At 41.5% G+C, this 17684-nt stretch overlaps 1 protein-coding gene across 1 annotated transcript in view; it reads right to left on the bottom strand.

Annotated features, from left to right (window-relative positions):
* Positions 1–17684, bottom strand: part of CCN4 (cellular communication network factor 4) — a 30972-nt gene that overhangs the window by 2311 nt on the left and 10977 nt on the right. The window contains exons 2-4 of the mRNA XM_044684397.1: positions 11698–11977; positions 6679–6936; positions 1452–1645 (exon numbers count right to left, since the gene is read on the bottom strand). Coding sequence (XP_044540332.1) covers positions 1452–1645; positions 6679–6936; positions 11698–11977 — 732 coding nt within the window. The remainder of the gene's footprint in view (positions 1–1451; positions 1646–6678; positions 6937–11697; positions 11978–17684) is intronic.

Below are 17684 nucleotides of genomic sequence, written 5' to 3'. Positions count from 1 at the left end.
CTTTCTTTCTTTCTTTCTTTCTTTCTCTCTTCCTTTTCTAAAGGGGGTGGCAATGGGACGAATAGATTACAATTTCATATAAAAATAAGTAAATAAATGTATTTTAAAATATAACAAAGAAAAAAAGTACTTTGGATAATTGGTGACATTATATATATATATGCATGTGTGTATGTGTGTGTGTGTGTGTGTGTGTGTGTGTGTGTGTGTGTGTGTGTATTAGCTCTGGTGAACCATTAAACAAAGAAAAACATAAAAAGGAATTCAGCCCTGTGAGGTCTCTTTCTGCTTTCACAGAGATGGTGGCAAAATGATGAGGAAAGGAGGCAGAAACTTTAGCAGTTGGCATTGTAAGAGACATTAAGAATACCAAGATGGAGAGACTAGGGGAAGACGTGAGGATCAGACAAAACTGAATGATTCAGAGGCAACCTGGAGCTAACTTCTGTGGTTTGAGCTGATTATCAAATTTTCAGTGGGAACATTTATACTTCAAAAATTAATAAAGGGTACGAATTAGGCCTTATTGTTTTGTTGATTATCTAGATTTAGGAAAGCGATGGATAAAATGTTAATAATGCACATTAAATGTAAGTGTTATTGCATACCTTTCCTCCCCCTTGATATTAAACATTTACCAGCACACTTCTTTTTATCTCAAAGAGAATGCTATTAAGGGAGAAATGTCTAATCAAAGTGCTACAAGAAAATTAAGGATGGAGAGTTACTTTTTACTCATTCAGAGGAATGTTAATGCAAGAGTTCAGGGAGACAATGGCACTTGAAGGCAGGGAGAGATGTTTAACAGCAAAGGGAGGAGGACAGGGAAGTCCATTCCTAGGAATGAAGGATTAGTAAAGACAGAAATGAAGGAAAGGTCTAGGTTACACCTGGGGATGCCAAGCAGTCCAGTTTTTCTCTTATTCAAGTAAAGGAACATTATAGATCACAAGTTTAAGAAGAGGAAATTGGGTTCCACAGAAGTGAAGTGATTTGCCTAAAATCAGATAACTAGTAAGTGGCAGAGCCAAGATTTGATCACAAAGGGCAAAACTAAACTCCTTGAGGGTAGGTGCTGTCTTTGGCCTCTTTTTATATTCCCAGTGCTTAGCACAGTGTTAGACTCATACTGTGTGCTTACTAAATATTGATTGATTGGTTGGTTGAACCAAGGAGGGAAGAGGGAGAGGAATGCCTCACACCGTTCAACTCAATATGAGAAATAGATTTCTAAAGGATGAATGAAAACTTTCATGTGCCATGAACTATGATATGCTTTTTCTAACAAGCAGAATCATCTAATAATAGAATGGAATTTCTTGTGAGGTAATGAGTTTCCTGATACTACAGATATTCAATCAGAAAACAGATGACCCGTGTGAGTTAATTTTGCAATACAGGCAGATCACATGTTGAGGGAACCTTCCATTGTAATGGAGAGTAGGTCCTACCTTGATGTGCTGGGTGATATCCACCTCACAGGGTCTCAGGTTGCACAGGCGGCTCTCCTTTGACAGTTGGCATTGAGCATTGTTGTTGGAGATTCTGGTAGAGATTCCCATCCCACAACTTCTAGAGCAGGGGCTCCATGAAGATGTGTGCACAATACAATTCTTCTGCCATGACTCAGTGTCTCCTTCAGAAGCTGTGAATGACAAGAGGATTTGGAGCATAGATTTAGAGATGGAATGGACTCTAGAAAACAACTTGGCCAGTTGTCTCACTTTACTTTTATTTTATCTATGTATTTATGTGTCTCTCTTATCAATTATCTCCATCATCTCTAGCTATCTATCCTCCAGTTATCTCAATCTTCTTCTTCTTCTTCTTCTTCTTCTTCTTCTTCTTCTTCTTCTTCTTCTCCTTCTTCTCCTCCATCCTCCTACCCATCCTCTTCTCCCTCCTCCTCTTCCTCTTCCTCCTCCTCCCCCTCCAAGGATGTCCTTTTTCCCATCTTAGCAGACAAATAAGAATTGGTCTGATCTTTCCAGGAATATTAATTAGTCTGCAAGTATAAATTTGAAAGCTAGGAGGCAGCACTGAGCAAATGTCATGATTACTGATCTGAAAGGTGGGGAAATAGCAGAACCTTAATAAAAAGAACAATGGACTAAAATCCTAGCCCTGCCACTAACTGTCTAAACTGTCTAAACTTCAGGTTCCTCATCTATAAAATGGGTGGGCATGATTAGATGGTTTCCAAGGTTCCCTCTAGTTCTAATATTCCATCATTTAGTCTTGGCTATGACTCACTAGCTGTGTGGTCCTGGGCAAGCCCTCTCTGGATCTCAGCTCTCTTTAGTGGATAACATATGCATCCCCTGCCTAAACTATAGATTTTTTTCAAGCATCAATGAGATAGGAGATGGGACAGTATTTTGGAAGAGAGGAAAGCATGGTTTAACAGATCAGGTGTCTTTGGCTTAGGAACTGTATGAAATAGGAGTACATCTTCCTTTGAATCTCTAAGAGACAAAGAGAGGGCAATGGGGAGAGATGACCTGCTAGGTAGAAAACAATAGAAAGAAAAAAAAAAGCATTGCACTTGGAGTCAGAAGAGCTTGGCTTTACCATTTACTTTCCTGGGAGGTAGTGATATTTTTCATGGGCCAAAATACAGCAGGAAAGTCAGAGGTTTTACTGTTGATAGATCCAGATAATAAAGATAGGAATGTGGGTCAGGAGAGTGGAGAGTAATGATCTTCCCATCTTCCTTAGCTTTTGTGCTTGCTTGGATTAATTTCAACCCAAATAGGAATCTAGAAAAGAGCTTCATCACCTAGCTCCCACATAGCACTTCTGGAGTTTCTTAGGCATAGACTCCCCAAATGAATTTTAAGGCATAGGCTCCCCATAAGGGGTTAAAAATGGGAGAAATTTCTATCCCTAAATTAAAAGCAATTTATTATAGCTCAACCCAGACTCTAAGTTAAAAGAAAAGATCTAATTTTATTTAAAACCCTCACCTTCCATCTTAGAATCAATACTGTGTATTGGCTCCAAGGCAGAAGAGTGATAAGGGCTAGGCAATGGGGGCCAAGTGACTTGCTCAGGGTCACAGGACTAGAAAGTGTCTGAGACCAGATTCGAACCTAGGACCTCCCATCTCTTGGTCTGGCTCTCAATCCACTGAGCCACCCAGCTGCCCCTGAAGAGACCTAATTTTAACTACTGATCCTTTAGATGGCTTTTTAGGAAGCCCATTTCAAAGGGCGTGATAGTTCATAGTTTTGGGCTAGGAATTATCCTCCTGACTTTATAAAGGAGAAGCATTCTAATCACCATGCACTAGAAGACAGAAGACTGATTTCCTAACTGGTGACCCTGCAGAAATTATCTCAGAGGTCTGGTCATTCAGTTGCTTCAATCCTAACTGTTTGTGACCCCATTTGAAGGTTGGTTTGTTTTAAAGATACTAGAATGGTTTATCAGTTCCTTCTCCAGCTCATTTTACAGATGAGGAAACTGAGATGAACAGGGTTAAATGACTTGTCCAAGGTCACACAACTAGTACTTGTCTGAGACTGAATTAGAACTCATATCTTCCTATCTCCAATCCTAGAGAGCTCTATCCACTGTGCCACTTTACTGCCCCTTCAGAAGTTAGTAGCAGGGAGCAATGCTAAGGACTGATTACAATTAATGGAATTATGTTCAGCAGAGATATAACTTGCCCAGCATTGACCACTAGACCAGTAAAAGTAAACTCTTTCCAGGGAAGAAAAGTGATATTGTCTCTAGCAGAGACATCACTATCATTGCCATTGTTGTTATCGCCATCATGAGAGATAGCTTTTAGTATTTTAAAGTCTGTAAAGAGTTTTACAACTCTTACTTCATTTTATCCCCACAACAATGCTGGGGGGTAGGTTGCTATTATTATACCCATTTTACAGAAGAGGAAACAGAGGCAAAAGAAGGCTAAAGTGATTTTGCCCAGGTACTAAGTATCTAAAACTGGATTTGACATCAAGATAATATTCATGTATTCACAGTTTTAAGTTGACCTTTCCATGTAAGTGCTCTGACCACATGCATCAAACACACGAGCCCTGGTTACATGCATTTCTTTCTGTATATGTTCCCTACACTCCCATTTTCTCTCCAAGTCATTCCCCGATCTCATGCATTTTCTATGGCTGTGCCCTAACCCCCCCTCCCACGTATGGACACATAGAGGAGAATGTTCTTCATGTATGCATGGGGGGATTTTCTTTTGGCACTTTATCTGCTATGCTGCTTGATTAAATATCATTTGTTTCAACTACTGTTCAAATTTGTGGCTGGCTGGTAAAAGTAAATACATAATACAATGATCCAGGACAATTCTGAAAGACTTAAGATGAAGAATGCTACCCACCTCCAGAGAAAGAACTGCCAAGTCCAGATGCAGATCAAAGCGTACTATCTTTCACATTAGTCTATTTAAGGCTTTATTTTGGGGTTTGGGTTTTATGTTTTACATGATAATACATGTATAATCCAGATCAAATTGCTTATCATCTGGGGTGGGGAGAAGAGAAAGGAAGGGGGACAATTTGGAATTTATAATTTTGGAATTTAGGAATTTTTTATAATTTTGGAAAATGTATGTTGAAAATTGTTAACATGTAATTGGGAAAATAAGATATCTTTGAATAAAAAAGTAAACACATGATCTAAGACTCAAGAGTTATAAGTTTTGTATGGTGAGTATTGATTAAGAAAGAACCTTAAATCTGGGGTACTTTTTTTAAGCCCTTACCTTCCATCTTAGAATCAGTGCAAAGTATTGGTTCCAAGGCAGAAGAGTGGTAAAGGCTAGGCAATGGGGGTCAAGTGACTTGCCCAGGGTCACACAGCTAAAAAGTATGTGAAGTCAGATTTGAACCCAGGATCTCCCATCTCTAGGTCTGACTCTCAGTCCACTGAGCCATCCGGCTGCCCGACCTAGGGTATTTTCTAAGAGGAACCAAGAGTGAACTCCAGAGCCTACAACAGTAAATCTATTTCATTTCTTTAGGTCTCAGCTGCTTCATCTATGAAATGATAGGGTTGGGCTTGTTGATCTCTGAGTCTACTCTGAGTCTATATTTCTGAGGATAGGACTTTTTTTAAGGAGGAAAGGAAAAAAGATAATAAGGATAAGCATAAGAAATAAAAAGGGAAGGATGTGTGTAAGACAGAAAGAAAAGAAACAGAGAGAGATAAAATCAGAGAGGGAGAAAAAGAAGAGAGGAGAGGGAGAAATAGAGAGGGAGATATAGGGACAAAGAAAGAGAGTGAGGGAAGAGAAGAGAGAGAGGGAAGGAAGGAATGGAGAGGGAAAGAAGAGAGGAGAGAGAAAGGGAGAAAAGAAGAGAGAGGGACAAAGAGGGAGAGAGACAGGAAAGGAGGGAGTGGGAAAGAGGCAAAGAGTGAGGGAGAGGGAAAGAAGAGAGAGGAGAGAGAAAGGACAGAGAAGAGAGAGTGTGAGAATGATAAAAGGAGAGAAACACAGTGAGAGAATAAAGGAGAGAGAGAAATAAAAGGAGAGGGAGAGAGAGCTAGATTGTGAGCTCCTTGAGGGCATGGACTGCTTTTTTGCCTTTTTTTTGGTATCCCAGCACATAGCACAATGCTTGACACATTTGTTGTTCAGCCATTTCATGCATGTCCTACTCTTTCTGACTCCATTTTGGAGTTGTTTTTTTTTTTTGACAAAGTTATTGGAGTGATTTACCATTCCAGTTCATTTCAGAGATGAGAAAACTGAGGCAAAGAAAGTTAAACAATTTGCCCAGGGTGGCACAGCTGGGAAATGTGTGAGGCTGGATTTTTATTTAAAAAAAAGATGAGTCTTTCTGACTCATCCTGTCAGTTAAATTATTGCTATGAGTCCTTAAACAGGTCATTTAATTTTCATGGTGATCAATTTTTTTAAATCGGTAAAACAAGGAGTTAGACTAGCTGACCTCTAATACCCCTTCTCGGATTGACAGCAATATGACATTTCTGTATCGGGGATCAGAGTTATGTACTCGTAAGTTCATCTACATGGGGAATTCTTGGCATGGAAATTCCTTCCACTAATGTTGATCCAAGACTCATCTGTAATTTGTAGTGTCTGAAAGCTGCCTGAGGCACTGAGAGATGAAGTGATGATCTCACAGCTTAATTAGTATTAGAGAAAGGACTTGCCCTCTGTCCCTCTTGCTTTCAAGGTCAGCTCTGTGTCTTGGTGTTTCTCATCATTCTATCTTATTTTTTCTAATGCAAAATTTGGGAAGGTAGCAATTTTGCTTTAATTTTCTTTGTATCCCCTATAGCATGGGTGGGTACAATCACATGACAGGTCCTCAACTACTGTGTTACTTCATTATTTATTTATTTATTTATTTTATAGCCCTTACCTTCTGTCTTCGAATCCATACAAGTATTGGTTCCAAAACAGAAGAACAGTAAGGACTAGGCAATTGGGTGGTAAGTGACTTGCCCAGGATCACACAGCTAGGAAGTAGTTGAGGCCAAATTTGAACCCAGGTCCTCCCTACTCCAGGCTTGACTCTCTGTCCACTGAGATACCTAGCTGTCCCATTGTCCTACTTTATTGAGTAACTGGCTGCCTAGCAAACACTGGGACCAATGCATAAACTCATTGTTAGGGTTAGAATGGAAGTCCAAATTCTTCCCAGTGTGTATACCCTTCTCTGCCCTTACCTGCAGGAGAGATATGTCGTGGCAAAGTCTTCCGAGGTTTCCTGGAATCATCACAGATCCATTGCTCACAGCATCGACCCGCCATCTTAATCTTCTTAGGGTTGGGGCACCAGAGACGTGGTGGACGAGAGTTGGTGCAGAGTGGGATGCAGCCCACAGCCCCATTGATGCAAGTACAGTTGAACTTGCAGTTGGGCTGGAAGGATTGGCCATTCCTGTACCTCACCCCATCTAGGACACAGCCTACACCAACCATTTCTGTAAACACACAGATAGGAACTACCACCAGTAATGGGGCAAGGTTCTTATCAGGGGGGTCACAATGGCAACATGGAACAAGTTAGAATCATCAGGTTAGGGGCAGAAGGTACCAGATGGTGTCTTTGGTCTTTAAAAGATGAAAAGAATATCTGACCAGGGGTTAGACCAGTGGTTCCCAAACTTTTTTGGTCTACTGCCCCCTTTCCAGAAAAAATATTACTTAGCCCCCTGGAAATTAATTTTTTAAAATTTTAATAGCAATTAATAGGAAAGATAAATGCACCTGTGGCCATCACTGCCTCCTGGATCATTGCAGCACCCACCAGGGGGCAGTGGTGCCCACTTTGGGAATCACTGGGTTAGGCGGAGAGAGAACCAACAAGTTTTGGACCTAGAACAGATGACAGTGGTGGATGTGGAAGTGACTTGGTGGTGTGAGTCAAGGAATGGGGAGTCAGAGGATCATATCCTAGGACCATGTTGGCAAACCTATGGCATGTGTGCCAGAGTGTACCAGAAGGGGCTGCTCCCTTACCCCTCTCCACACACACCTGAGGCCATTTCTCCCATCACCCGCCCCTCTGCCCAGCAGCCCAATGGGAACGGTTCCTCCCTCCCCTGTCTGGGATAAGGCAGGTTGTGGTTTCGGCACTCAGTCTCTAAAAGGTTCCCTATCATTGAGACCTGGGAAATCAGGACAATTCTAAGCTACTGAGGGGAGAGAAGCACCTCCAGGATGCTATGGATCCTATAAATCTTCTGTTTTGTAGCAAAGTTCCATTGACCTCAATCTAATTGTGACTCTGGAAGCAAGAAACTTGGGTTCAATTCCTAGATTTGCCATTAGCTTGCTATGTGACCTCTGATAAATCCCTTTACTTCTCCGAATATCAATTTCCTCAGCTGTATATAATAGAAATGCAAATATTTCTACCATCTCCCTAAAATCGGAGAATTTTAGCAATGGAAAAGACCTGGAAGGTCAACTAGTTTAATCTGTATCCTAACAAAAGAAAATAGCATTTTATGTAGGGCTTTCCATATAGTACTATGAAGTAGATATTGTAAGTATTATTCCCATTTTAAAGTTAAAGAAACTGAGATTTGGTGGGATTAAGTGATTAGCTAAGTGACATAGTTAGTGATTAGCAGAGCCCAGATTTGAACTGTATTCTTTCTGACTTCCAAGTCCCTAGAGGAATTTTTTCACTAGACCCCTACATCTCCCTCATAGCTTTATTGTAAAAACAGAATGCCATCATAATTAAATGTGATGACTACTTTTACAACTGATGAAAATAAAAACAACTATTATGATAATAATAATTCTTCCAGTTAAGCCCTTCCAAAATGCCTCATGATGATATGTGGGTGATCTGGGGTTCTCAAAGCTTCTATCCATTAAACACAAGTGTTGGGAGGTCCTAACAATCTGCAAAGATGAACTCAGAGCCTCTTGTCTCAGGACCTGGAATAATAATAAACACCTTCTCCTTTGCTGATACAAGTATAGACCCTACTCTGTCCCTTGTTTCAGAGACACTCAATATTTTTTTAACCCTTACCTTCTGTCTTGGAATCAATATTGTGTATTGGTTCCAAGGTAGAAGAGTGGTAAGGGCTAGGCAATGGGAGTTAAGTGACTTGTCCAGGGTCACACAGCTGAGAAATGTCTGAGGCCAGGACCTTCTGCCTCTAGACCTAGGTCTCAATCCACTGAGCCACATAGTTGCCCCCAGGATCAGAGTATTTAGACTTGGAGAAAACATTAGATATCACCTGGTCCAAATGAGGTAGCTAGATGATACAGATAGAGTGCCATACCTGGAGTCAGAAAGATCTGGGTTCAAATCCGGACTCAGACATTTACTAGCTGTGTAATCCTGGGCAGATCTCCTAACTGCAATTTGCCTCAGTTTCCTCATCTATTAAATGGAGATTATACAGCACTTCCCTCCCATGGTGGTTGTGAAAATATTTGTAAAGCACTTCGCACAGTGCCTGGCACGTAGTAGGTACTTAATAAATGTTCATTCCCTTCCTTCTTCATGTCTTTTATTAAGTTAATATCCAAAGCATCTTTGAGATCAATGTGCCATCCAGATATGTATGGATGCATAGTTGCCTGTAAAACTCTTTAATTCATTTAATTAAATTGTTTGCAAGTTCTCTTTACCAAGTCTAAATTTACCTCTTTGCAGTTAAGGAGGTAACTAAGTAGCACAGCTCGGTATGGAATCAGGAAAAATTGAGTTCAGATCTAGCCTGAGATACTTAATAGCTGACTCTGAGAAAGTCTCTAGCCCTTTGTATGCCTCAGTTTCCACATTTGTAAAATGGGGATAATAACAGTACCTTTCTCACAGGATTGTTATAAGGATCAAATGAGATATTTGTAAAACTGCTTAGTGTACTGACTGGCACATAGTAGGCATTATATAAATACTTATTCTCTCATCTTCTCTCCCAATACTTCTTCAGTTTAAAAGCAATCCGTTCTATCCATTCCTCCAAATATATATATAAGATAAATGTGTAATGTATACAAGAATATAAAAGTATATACGTATATTAAAATAATAATAGCTTATATTTCTGGGACATCTAAAGTTTTAAAAAATCATCTTGAATCAATCCGGGAAAGTGGGTAATGCCAGCATTAATATCCTCAGTTTATAGGTGAGGAAACTGAGGTTCACAGCTGTCAAGTGAGTTGCCACAGCCAGTTGGAGAAGGGTGTAGGGCTGAGGCTGGAAAACTCCCAGAACTTTCTGTTGGAGAAGAATATCACTCTAGCTATTGACCATATTGAACAGTGAGGTGGTGCATTAGATGGAGTGCTGGGCATGGAGTCAAGGAAGACTCATTTGTGAGTTCAAATCTGGCCTCTGACACTTAACAGCTGTGTGACTCTGGGCAAGTCACTCAACTCCATTGGCCTCAGTTTCTTCCTCTATAAAGTAAGCTAGACAAGAAAATGGAAAATCACTCCATTATCTTTGCCAAGAAGACCCCAAATAAGGTCATAAAGAATCAGATAGACTTGACTATAACAATGGAGGCCAATGTTTTTGTTTAGTCATAATCTTTGGCTATCCTCCATCATTATAGTCCAGTCTATCTCCTCCCTACCAAGGTAATTCTGGGATTTCCACTCCCACTTCCCCACTAGCATTCCTAAGATAGGAAATGGAAGAGGGGGAATTTGTGGAATGGGAGGAAGGTATTGAAGTGCCATGTGATTAGCTGTGTGACCTTAGGGTAGTCACTACCCCTCTCTGGGGCCTCAGTTTCATTCTCTGTAAAACTGGTGAAAACTCAGCTATTTAAACACCTAGCCAGCCTGATCCACCAGAAATTCAGGACCTGCACAGGCATCTTGCCATATATCCTGCTGTGTCCCCCACTCTCCACTTGTTTTCCTTCTCTTGACTCAGAAATCATGCCAATGCTATCATTGCTCCTAGAAAGAAGGTGTGAGAATCAACTGTCCTATGGTACCACTCATAGTCTCTGTGACTTCATAGACCAATATTCTGGTTTCTGGGTAGGTATTGCTTCCTATTGATTAGGATATAAGCTCCATGAGGACAGGGGCTCTCTTATTTTGTATTTGTACTAGTACCTAGCACAGTGTTTTGAACAGAGTAGTCATTATTCAATCAGTAAACATTTAAGCTCCTGCTTTGTGCCAGGCACTGTGCTAAGTCCTGGGGATAGAAAAAAGGCAAAAGATTGTCTCTGCCTTCAAGGAGCTAACAGTCTAATGAAGGAGACAACATTTATCCATCCATCCACCTATCTATCCATCCATCCACCTATCCATTCATCCATCCATCTATCCATCTATCCATTTATCCATCCAATCCATCCATTCATACTTCCTAGGGTCAGAATAGATGATCTCTCCAAGATCTCTTTTATCTCTGTCATTTTATATTTTGTATTATAATGATTAACATCTCAACTTTACTGCCACACTCCTCTTTGAAGCCTTCCCTGATTCCTTCATGAGAAAAGGTCTTTCCCTCATTCAAAGTTTCAAAGTACTTTGTATTCCTTCTATGAATTCATCATATTTGAACTAGTACAATAGTAATTTTATTATAGGATCCATTTCCCCATCTGGGTTATAATAATTTAATCGAGGGCAGAAACTTAGGGGATTACCTTTCCCTTCTTATTATTTTCCCTTACCCAATGAGCATGCAACAAATTCAGCAAGCAATGAATTTGTTCTGCCTCTTTTTTTAGCACTCTTCTTAAGTGCCTACTATGTGCTTCACAGTATGGTGAGAAATATATCACATGCACAGATAATTATAATAAAATATCTTGGGGGTTCACAGGAGGGAACAAGCACTAGGTGAAGTCTGAGGTGAGAGGTTGCTGCTGATTGGGGGGTCATGCAGAGGAATTCTTTTGGAGGGGGGTGGAAAGCACATGAGTAAGTCTTTAGCAGATACAGGTGTAGACATTTAGTGGGGCAAGGGCAAGGCAGACATTCCTTATGCAGAGACCAGCATGTAGAAAGCAGGAAAGCTGGGGTACTGGAGGGCCAGAATGATTCCACTGTGACAGGGGCTCAGAGTTCAGGAAGCAGAGGAATGTGGCCGGAGGCTAGAAAGGTGAGGTGGCACCAGACTGTGGAGGGCCTCAAATGCCAGGCAGACATTTGAGCCATTGCAGTTGTGCCATGGTTAGGGTCTATGCACAAGGAAGCTAAGGCTGGCAGCTTACTGTAGGGATGTCACTTACGTGCACACACTCCTATTGCGTACCTCGGGCCATCCCCACTGTAGTCACAGTACAAGCCCCGGTGAGGGTCACAAGTGGCCGCCTCTGTGCAGTTGTCCCCGAGCTGCTGGGCACACACCTTGCAGCACTCACAGCCATCAGTGATCAGGCTGATGCCAGGAGGGCATCGGGGTGGGGTTGGGGGGCACTCACATGGCCACTTACAGAACTGAGGGCGTGATGAGGTGTCCTCCGCAGGGATTGAAGTTGGGGGCATGACAGTGGAAGTTTGGATCAAGGCCTGGAGAGAAAAAAAAAAGGAAGGGGGGAGAGAAAAGCTTTAGATTCCAGCTAATGATTATTTTAGTATAACCTCCTTGTTTTACAGAAGAGAAAACTGAGGCCCAGTGAAGGGTATTGACTTGTCTAGGTTTGGATGGTAGTTAAGATTAAAATCCAGGTCTTCTGAATCCTAGTCCACTGTTTTTTCCATCATTCCAGGATTATGGTGGTGGTAGTGGTACTGTCCAACTCTTCTAGTGCTGTTTTCATTCTATTCACTTGCATCACATTATATCTCATTGTATTCCATTGCATCCCACTGCATCCTTTTGCATCCTACTGCATCCCACTACATCCTTTTGCATCCTACTGCAACCCACTGCATCCCATTCTATCACATCACATTCCCTTCCACATTTAATAAGCACCTATAATATGCAAAATGCTGTACTGGATACCGGGTAACAAAAGAGGAGAATCTACCCAGTATCTGCCCTTGTGGAGTTTATGGTCCAGCTAGTTAGTAGAGGGTGATAGATCTATAAGATTTAAAATGAATATGCAATAACTCCAAGTATGTGAGAAGGAATGTGGAATCCTGGGAGAGAGAGTCCTGGGAGCAGATTGTAATTTCACAGATCTAAATGATTATAATAGGAATCATAATGTGATAATGAATAATTTGAGGAAGGAAAGATCACTTTATAGATGGGGAGATCAAGGAAGGTCTTCATGGATTATGTTCCATTCAAGCTTGAAAGACCTTGAAAGAAAAGGAGGATTTTAGCAAATAATGAGAGGGGTAGGGAGTAGGAAGACCATTCTGGAGGAGGGAGACAGGATGAGCTAAGGTACAAAGGCAGGAAAGGACAAGCTTTGTGGTTGGCAAGCAGTCCAGTTTATTTGGAATGTAGATTACGTAAAAGGGTGATAAGACTAGAGAGTAATATTCAAGCCAAATTGTAGAAGGCTTTGAATATAAGATTTAGGAAAAGGTATGTTATTTGATTTTGTTATTATGGGGAGCAAGGTGGAGAAGTGGCTAGTCAGGAGTTGGAGTCTGGAAATTAAAATCTGGCCTTAGGTACTTACTAACTAGGTGACCTTGGGTAAATCAATTAATCCTGTTTGCCTCAGTTTCCTCATCTGTAAAATGAACTGGAGCGGGAAATGACAAACAGTTCGAGTATCTTTGCCTAGAGAAACCCCCCAAAAGGGGTCATGAAGAGTCAGACACAACTGAAAACACCTGAACAAACAAACGACAAACTCAAGAACAAGTAGGTGGCACAGTGAGTAGAGTGCTGGGTCTGAAGTCAAGAAGACTCATCTTTCTGAGTTCAAATCTGGCCTCAGACACTTTACTAGATGTGAGTCCCTTGGCAAGTCACTCCACCTTGTCTTTAGTTCCCTTATTGTAAAATGAGTTGGAGAAGAAAAGGCAAACCACTCCTATATTTTTGCCAAGAAAACTCCGAATAATGTCACAAAGAGTTAGACACGACTGAAACCTCTGACTCCAGCCCTTGGGATCTTTCTGCTGAATTGTGCTGCCTCCCCATCAGAGATTATCAGAGCTGGAGAGGACTTGACTACCCAGCTAGCCTGTTCATTTTGTTTCACAGAGGCCCAAAGAGGGGAGAATGACCTCCCTAAGGTCACACAATTAATCAGTGACAAAGTCAGCTCCGGGAGCTCACCATATTTCTCTTTCCATAAAGGTGGAGCTTTGTTGGAAAAATGAAGATTGCCTTTCCAGTCCTCTAGGGCCTGAGCAGACTCGTCCATACTATGTTCTTTGGAAAGCCGAGCTGGCTGAGGGAGCTTGGCTCATTTGACATTACTAGGCCAGAGTTCACCTGGGAGGTATTACCTGTTTTTCTTTTTGTTTTTAATTTTCCTGCCTAAACACCATAAATTCATTTCTTCAGTCCTCCTTCCTGAACTTTTACCAGCTGCAGCAACAGCAGCAACATCCCTTATAAATTTGTTAAAGATACTGAAGTATTAGCATGGAACTAACATTTTAAAGGAGCCCAGCAGTCCTTTTATTTTATCCATAAGAACCCACAGATGTAAAGTGATTTATCTTTTGTCACATGTCTGATTAATAGCAGAGCCATGATCCAAAGTGCTTAACACAGAGCCTGGCACTTAGTCTTTTGTTGTTGTTCAGGAATTTCAGTAGAGCCCAATTCTTTGTGACCCCATGTGGAATTTTCTTGGCAAAGATAGTGGAGTTGTTTGCCATTTCCTTCTTTAGCTCATTTCTCAGATGAGAAAACGGAGGCAAACAAGGTAAAGTGACTTGCCCAGGATCACACAGCTAGGAAGTGTCTGAGGCCAGATTTGAACTCAAGAAGATGAGTCTTCGTGACTCCAGGACATATCCACTGTACCACCTAGCTGCCCCTGGCACACAGTAGGCATTTAATAAATGTTGATTGGATTGGACGGGGTTGAATAAGGCCATGGGAGAGATAGAACTAGGTTTTAAACATTTGCCCCCACATCACCCTGCTCAGTGCTGGGCTACAGTAAATGCTTATCCAATGGAATAATTATCACAATAGCTGACATTTTTATGGCATTTGGTGGTGACAATCCTCATGCACCCAGACATGAGGGACAGAACCCCAGATTGGGGATCGGAAAGGTCTGGATTTAAATCCTGCCTCAGAAACTTATTATCGGTGTGATCTGGCAAGTCCCTCACCCTTTCTAAACTTTGGCTTCCTATTTGTAAAATAATGAGGATGATGAGGAGAAACTGTTCTACTCATCTGAGAGCATTATTGTGAGGATCAGACGAGATATCGCATGTATTGCACCCAGTAATGACAATAATGTATGACGACAGGGGCAGCTAGATGACTCGGTGGATTGAAAGCCAAGCCTAGAGATGGGAGGTCCTGCATTTGAATCTGATCTCAGACACTTTCTAGATGTGTGACCCTGGGAAAGGTGCTTAACTCCAATTGCAAACCCTTACCACTCTTCTGCCTTAGAACTGACCCTTAGAATTGATTCTAAGGGGGCAGCTGGGTAGCTCAGTGGATCAGACCTACTCAGACCTAGAGACGGGAGGTCCTAGGTTCAAATCCAGCCTCAGACACTTCCCAGCTGTGTGACCCTGGGCAAGTCACTTGACCCCCATTGCCCACTCTTACCACTCTTCCACTTAGGAGCCAATACACAGAAGTTAAGGGTTTAAAAAAAAGAATTGATTCTAAGACAGAAGGGTTTAAAAAAAACAAAGCATGATGATCAACTGTGAATGACTTTGCTATTATCAGCAATGCAAGGACCCAAGGGACTCAGGACAAAAAAGGCTATCCACTGCCACAAAAAAGGAACTGTCCCAGGCGGAATGCAGATTGAAGCAGACCATTTCTCATTTTATTTTCTCCATGAAATTTTCTCTAGTGCAGGTAATAGGTATCTTCTTTCACAACATGATAAACATGGAAATAGGTATTGTACGATGACACATGTACAACCTGGATCAGATTACCTTGTCATTTTGGGGAAAAGAGAAGAGTTGGGAGGAAGAGAACCTGGATCACAAAAGTCAGAAAACGATTATTAAAGATTATATTGACATATAATCTGAGAAAAATTTAAAAAGGAAATAGTGCCCACAAAGAAGTTCTTTAATGCACTATTTCCTTTTTAAAGTTTAATATAAAATGATAATTATTATCATCCCATTTGTCCCTCACATGAATCCTTTGAGGGAGATAGCATGAATATTATTACACTTATTTTGCAAATGGAAATCCTGAATATCAGGTGACTTCCTAGCCATTTGCTCAAAGTCACATAGCCAGTGAATGCAGGAGGTGGCCCTAAAACCCAAGACTCTTCTTTCCATTAGACCATGTCAGACTGTAGCTTGGGAAGCATCTCTGGAGTTTGGTTCATCCTCTCCCAGATTCTGGGCAGATTACAGGATTTGCAGCTGGAAAACCCCAAAATATTTTAGTCTCTCATTCCACAGATGGGAAACTGAGGTCCAGAGGAAGGAGGTGGCCCCATGCCAAAGAGAGAGCTGAAAAATCCCCAGGAGAAGGAGGGGACTTTGCAACCTCCTCTGATGAAAACAGCCTCTCCTTCCCACAAGGTAAGCGAACGAGACCTTCTCTGCTGGTGCCACCTAGTGGTGAGCGCTGCCATCTACTTGTGCCCTGGGACTCCTGCCCATCCTCGAATAATACATGGAAGGATCTCATACACTTGGATGGGAAGGAGCGAGCCCCTTAGCTACTGTTTCAGGAGGGTTTTCCTTGCAGTCTGATTAAATCCACTCATTTATTAGACTTCTGCTATGGGCAAGCTCTGGGCTGGGTGCTAGGGATAGGAATATGAATATGATCTAAATAGGAAAAGCACCAGAGACTTTGCCCTTGAAGAGTTCCTCATCCCATTAGAGGAAGCCTGGTGTAAGCAGAATGAGCAATAGATCCAGAGTCCCAAGTCCTGAGTTCCAGTCCTACTTCAGACATTTGTTAGCTGGGCAAAAATGGGCAAGTCACTTCATCTACAAAATAGGGATAAGAGTATTTGGACAATTTAATTCATAGGGGAGTGGTTTTGAGGAAAGTACTTTGCAAACTTGAATGTGTAACGATGAACTCTTCAAATTACCCTGGGATATGGAATATATGCAATCATGAGCCTGATACAAGGTGTATCTGGGTAATGGAGTGCACTGGGGAATGAGTCCTGGATTTGGAGTCAAAGGACTTGTCTTCAACTCCTGACTAGCTGTGTGACCTTGGGAAAGTCATCTAACTTCCCAGGGCACCACTTTTCTCACAAATAAAATGAAAGGGCCAGAAGAGAATAAGCATTTATATAGTGCTTACTGTGTGCCAGGAACTGTGCTAAGCATTTGACAAATATTATTTCATTTGGTCTTCACAACACCCCTGGGAGGTAGATACTGTTATTATCCCCATTTTACAGTTGAGGAAACTGAAGCAAACTGGGTTAAGTGACTTACCCAGGACTAAAAAGCTATTAGTATTACACACACACACACACACACACACACACACACACACACATACATATGCCACTTATATTGGGGTAGGTAGATAGGCAGAGTGGATAGAGTGTCACACCTGGAATTAAGAAGTTCAAATCTGGCCTCAGACACTTATTAGCTCTGTGATCCTGGACAAGTCTCTTAGCCCTTTTTGTCTCAGTTTCCTTATCTGTGAAATGAGCTGGAGAAAGAAATGGCAAACCACTCTAGTATCTTTGCCAAGAAACCCCCAAATGAGATCACAAAGTGTCAGACACAACTGAAAAGACTCAATAACAACATGTATAGAGTATTTATATGTGCCAGGCACTGTACTAAATGCTTTATAATTTTTGTCTCCTTTGATCCTCACAACAAGCTTGCAAGGTAGAAGCTATTATTAATCTCCATTTTACAGATAAGGAAACTGAGGCAAACAGAGGTGAAGAGATTTGCCATGGGTAACAACTATGAAGTGCATGAGACTCTTACCCACTGCTATACCTAGCTGCCCCTATAAGAGCTCCATGTTGCTTTATAACTGTAATATGGTAAGGCAAAAATTATCTGAGAAAAAGCTCTCTGTCTCCCTCCCTCCCTCCCTCCCTCCCTCCCTTCCTTCCTTTCTCTCTCTCTCTCTCTCTCTCTCTCTCTCTCTCTCTCTCTCTCTCTCTCTCTCTCTCTCTCTCTCTCTCTC

The sequence above is a fragment of the Gracilinanus agilis genome, chromosome 1 (genome assembly GCF_016433145.1).
Source record: "Gracilinanus agilis isolate LMUSP501 chromosome 1, AgileGrace, whole genome shotgun sequence".
Lineage (NCBI taxonomy): Eukaryota > Metazoa > Chordata > Mammalia > Didelphimorphia > Didelphidae > Gracilinanus > Gracilinanus agilis.
This window is presented reverse-complemented; position numbering and strand designations above follow the sequence as displayed.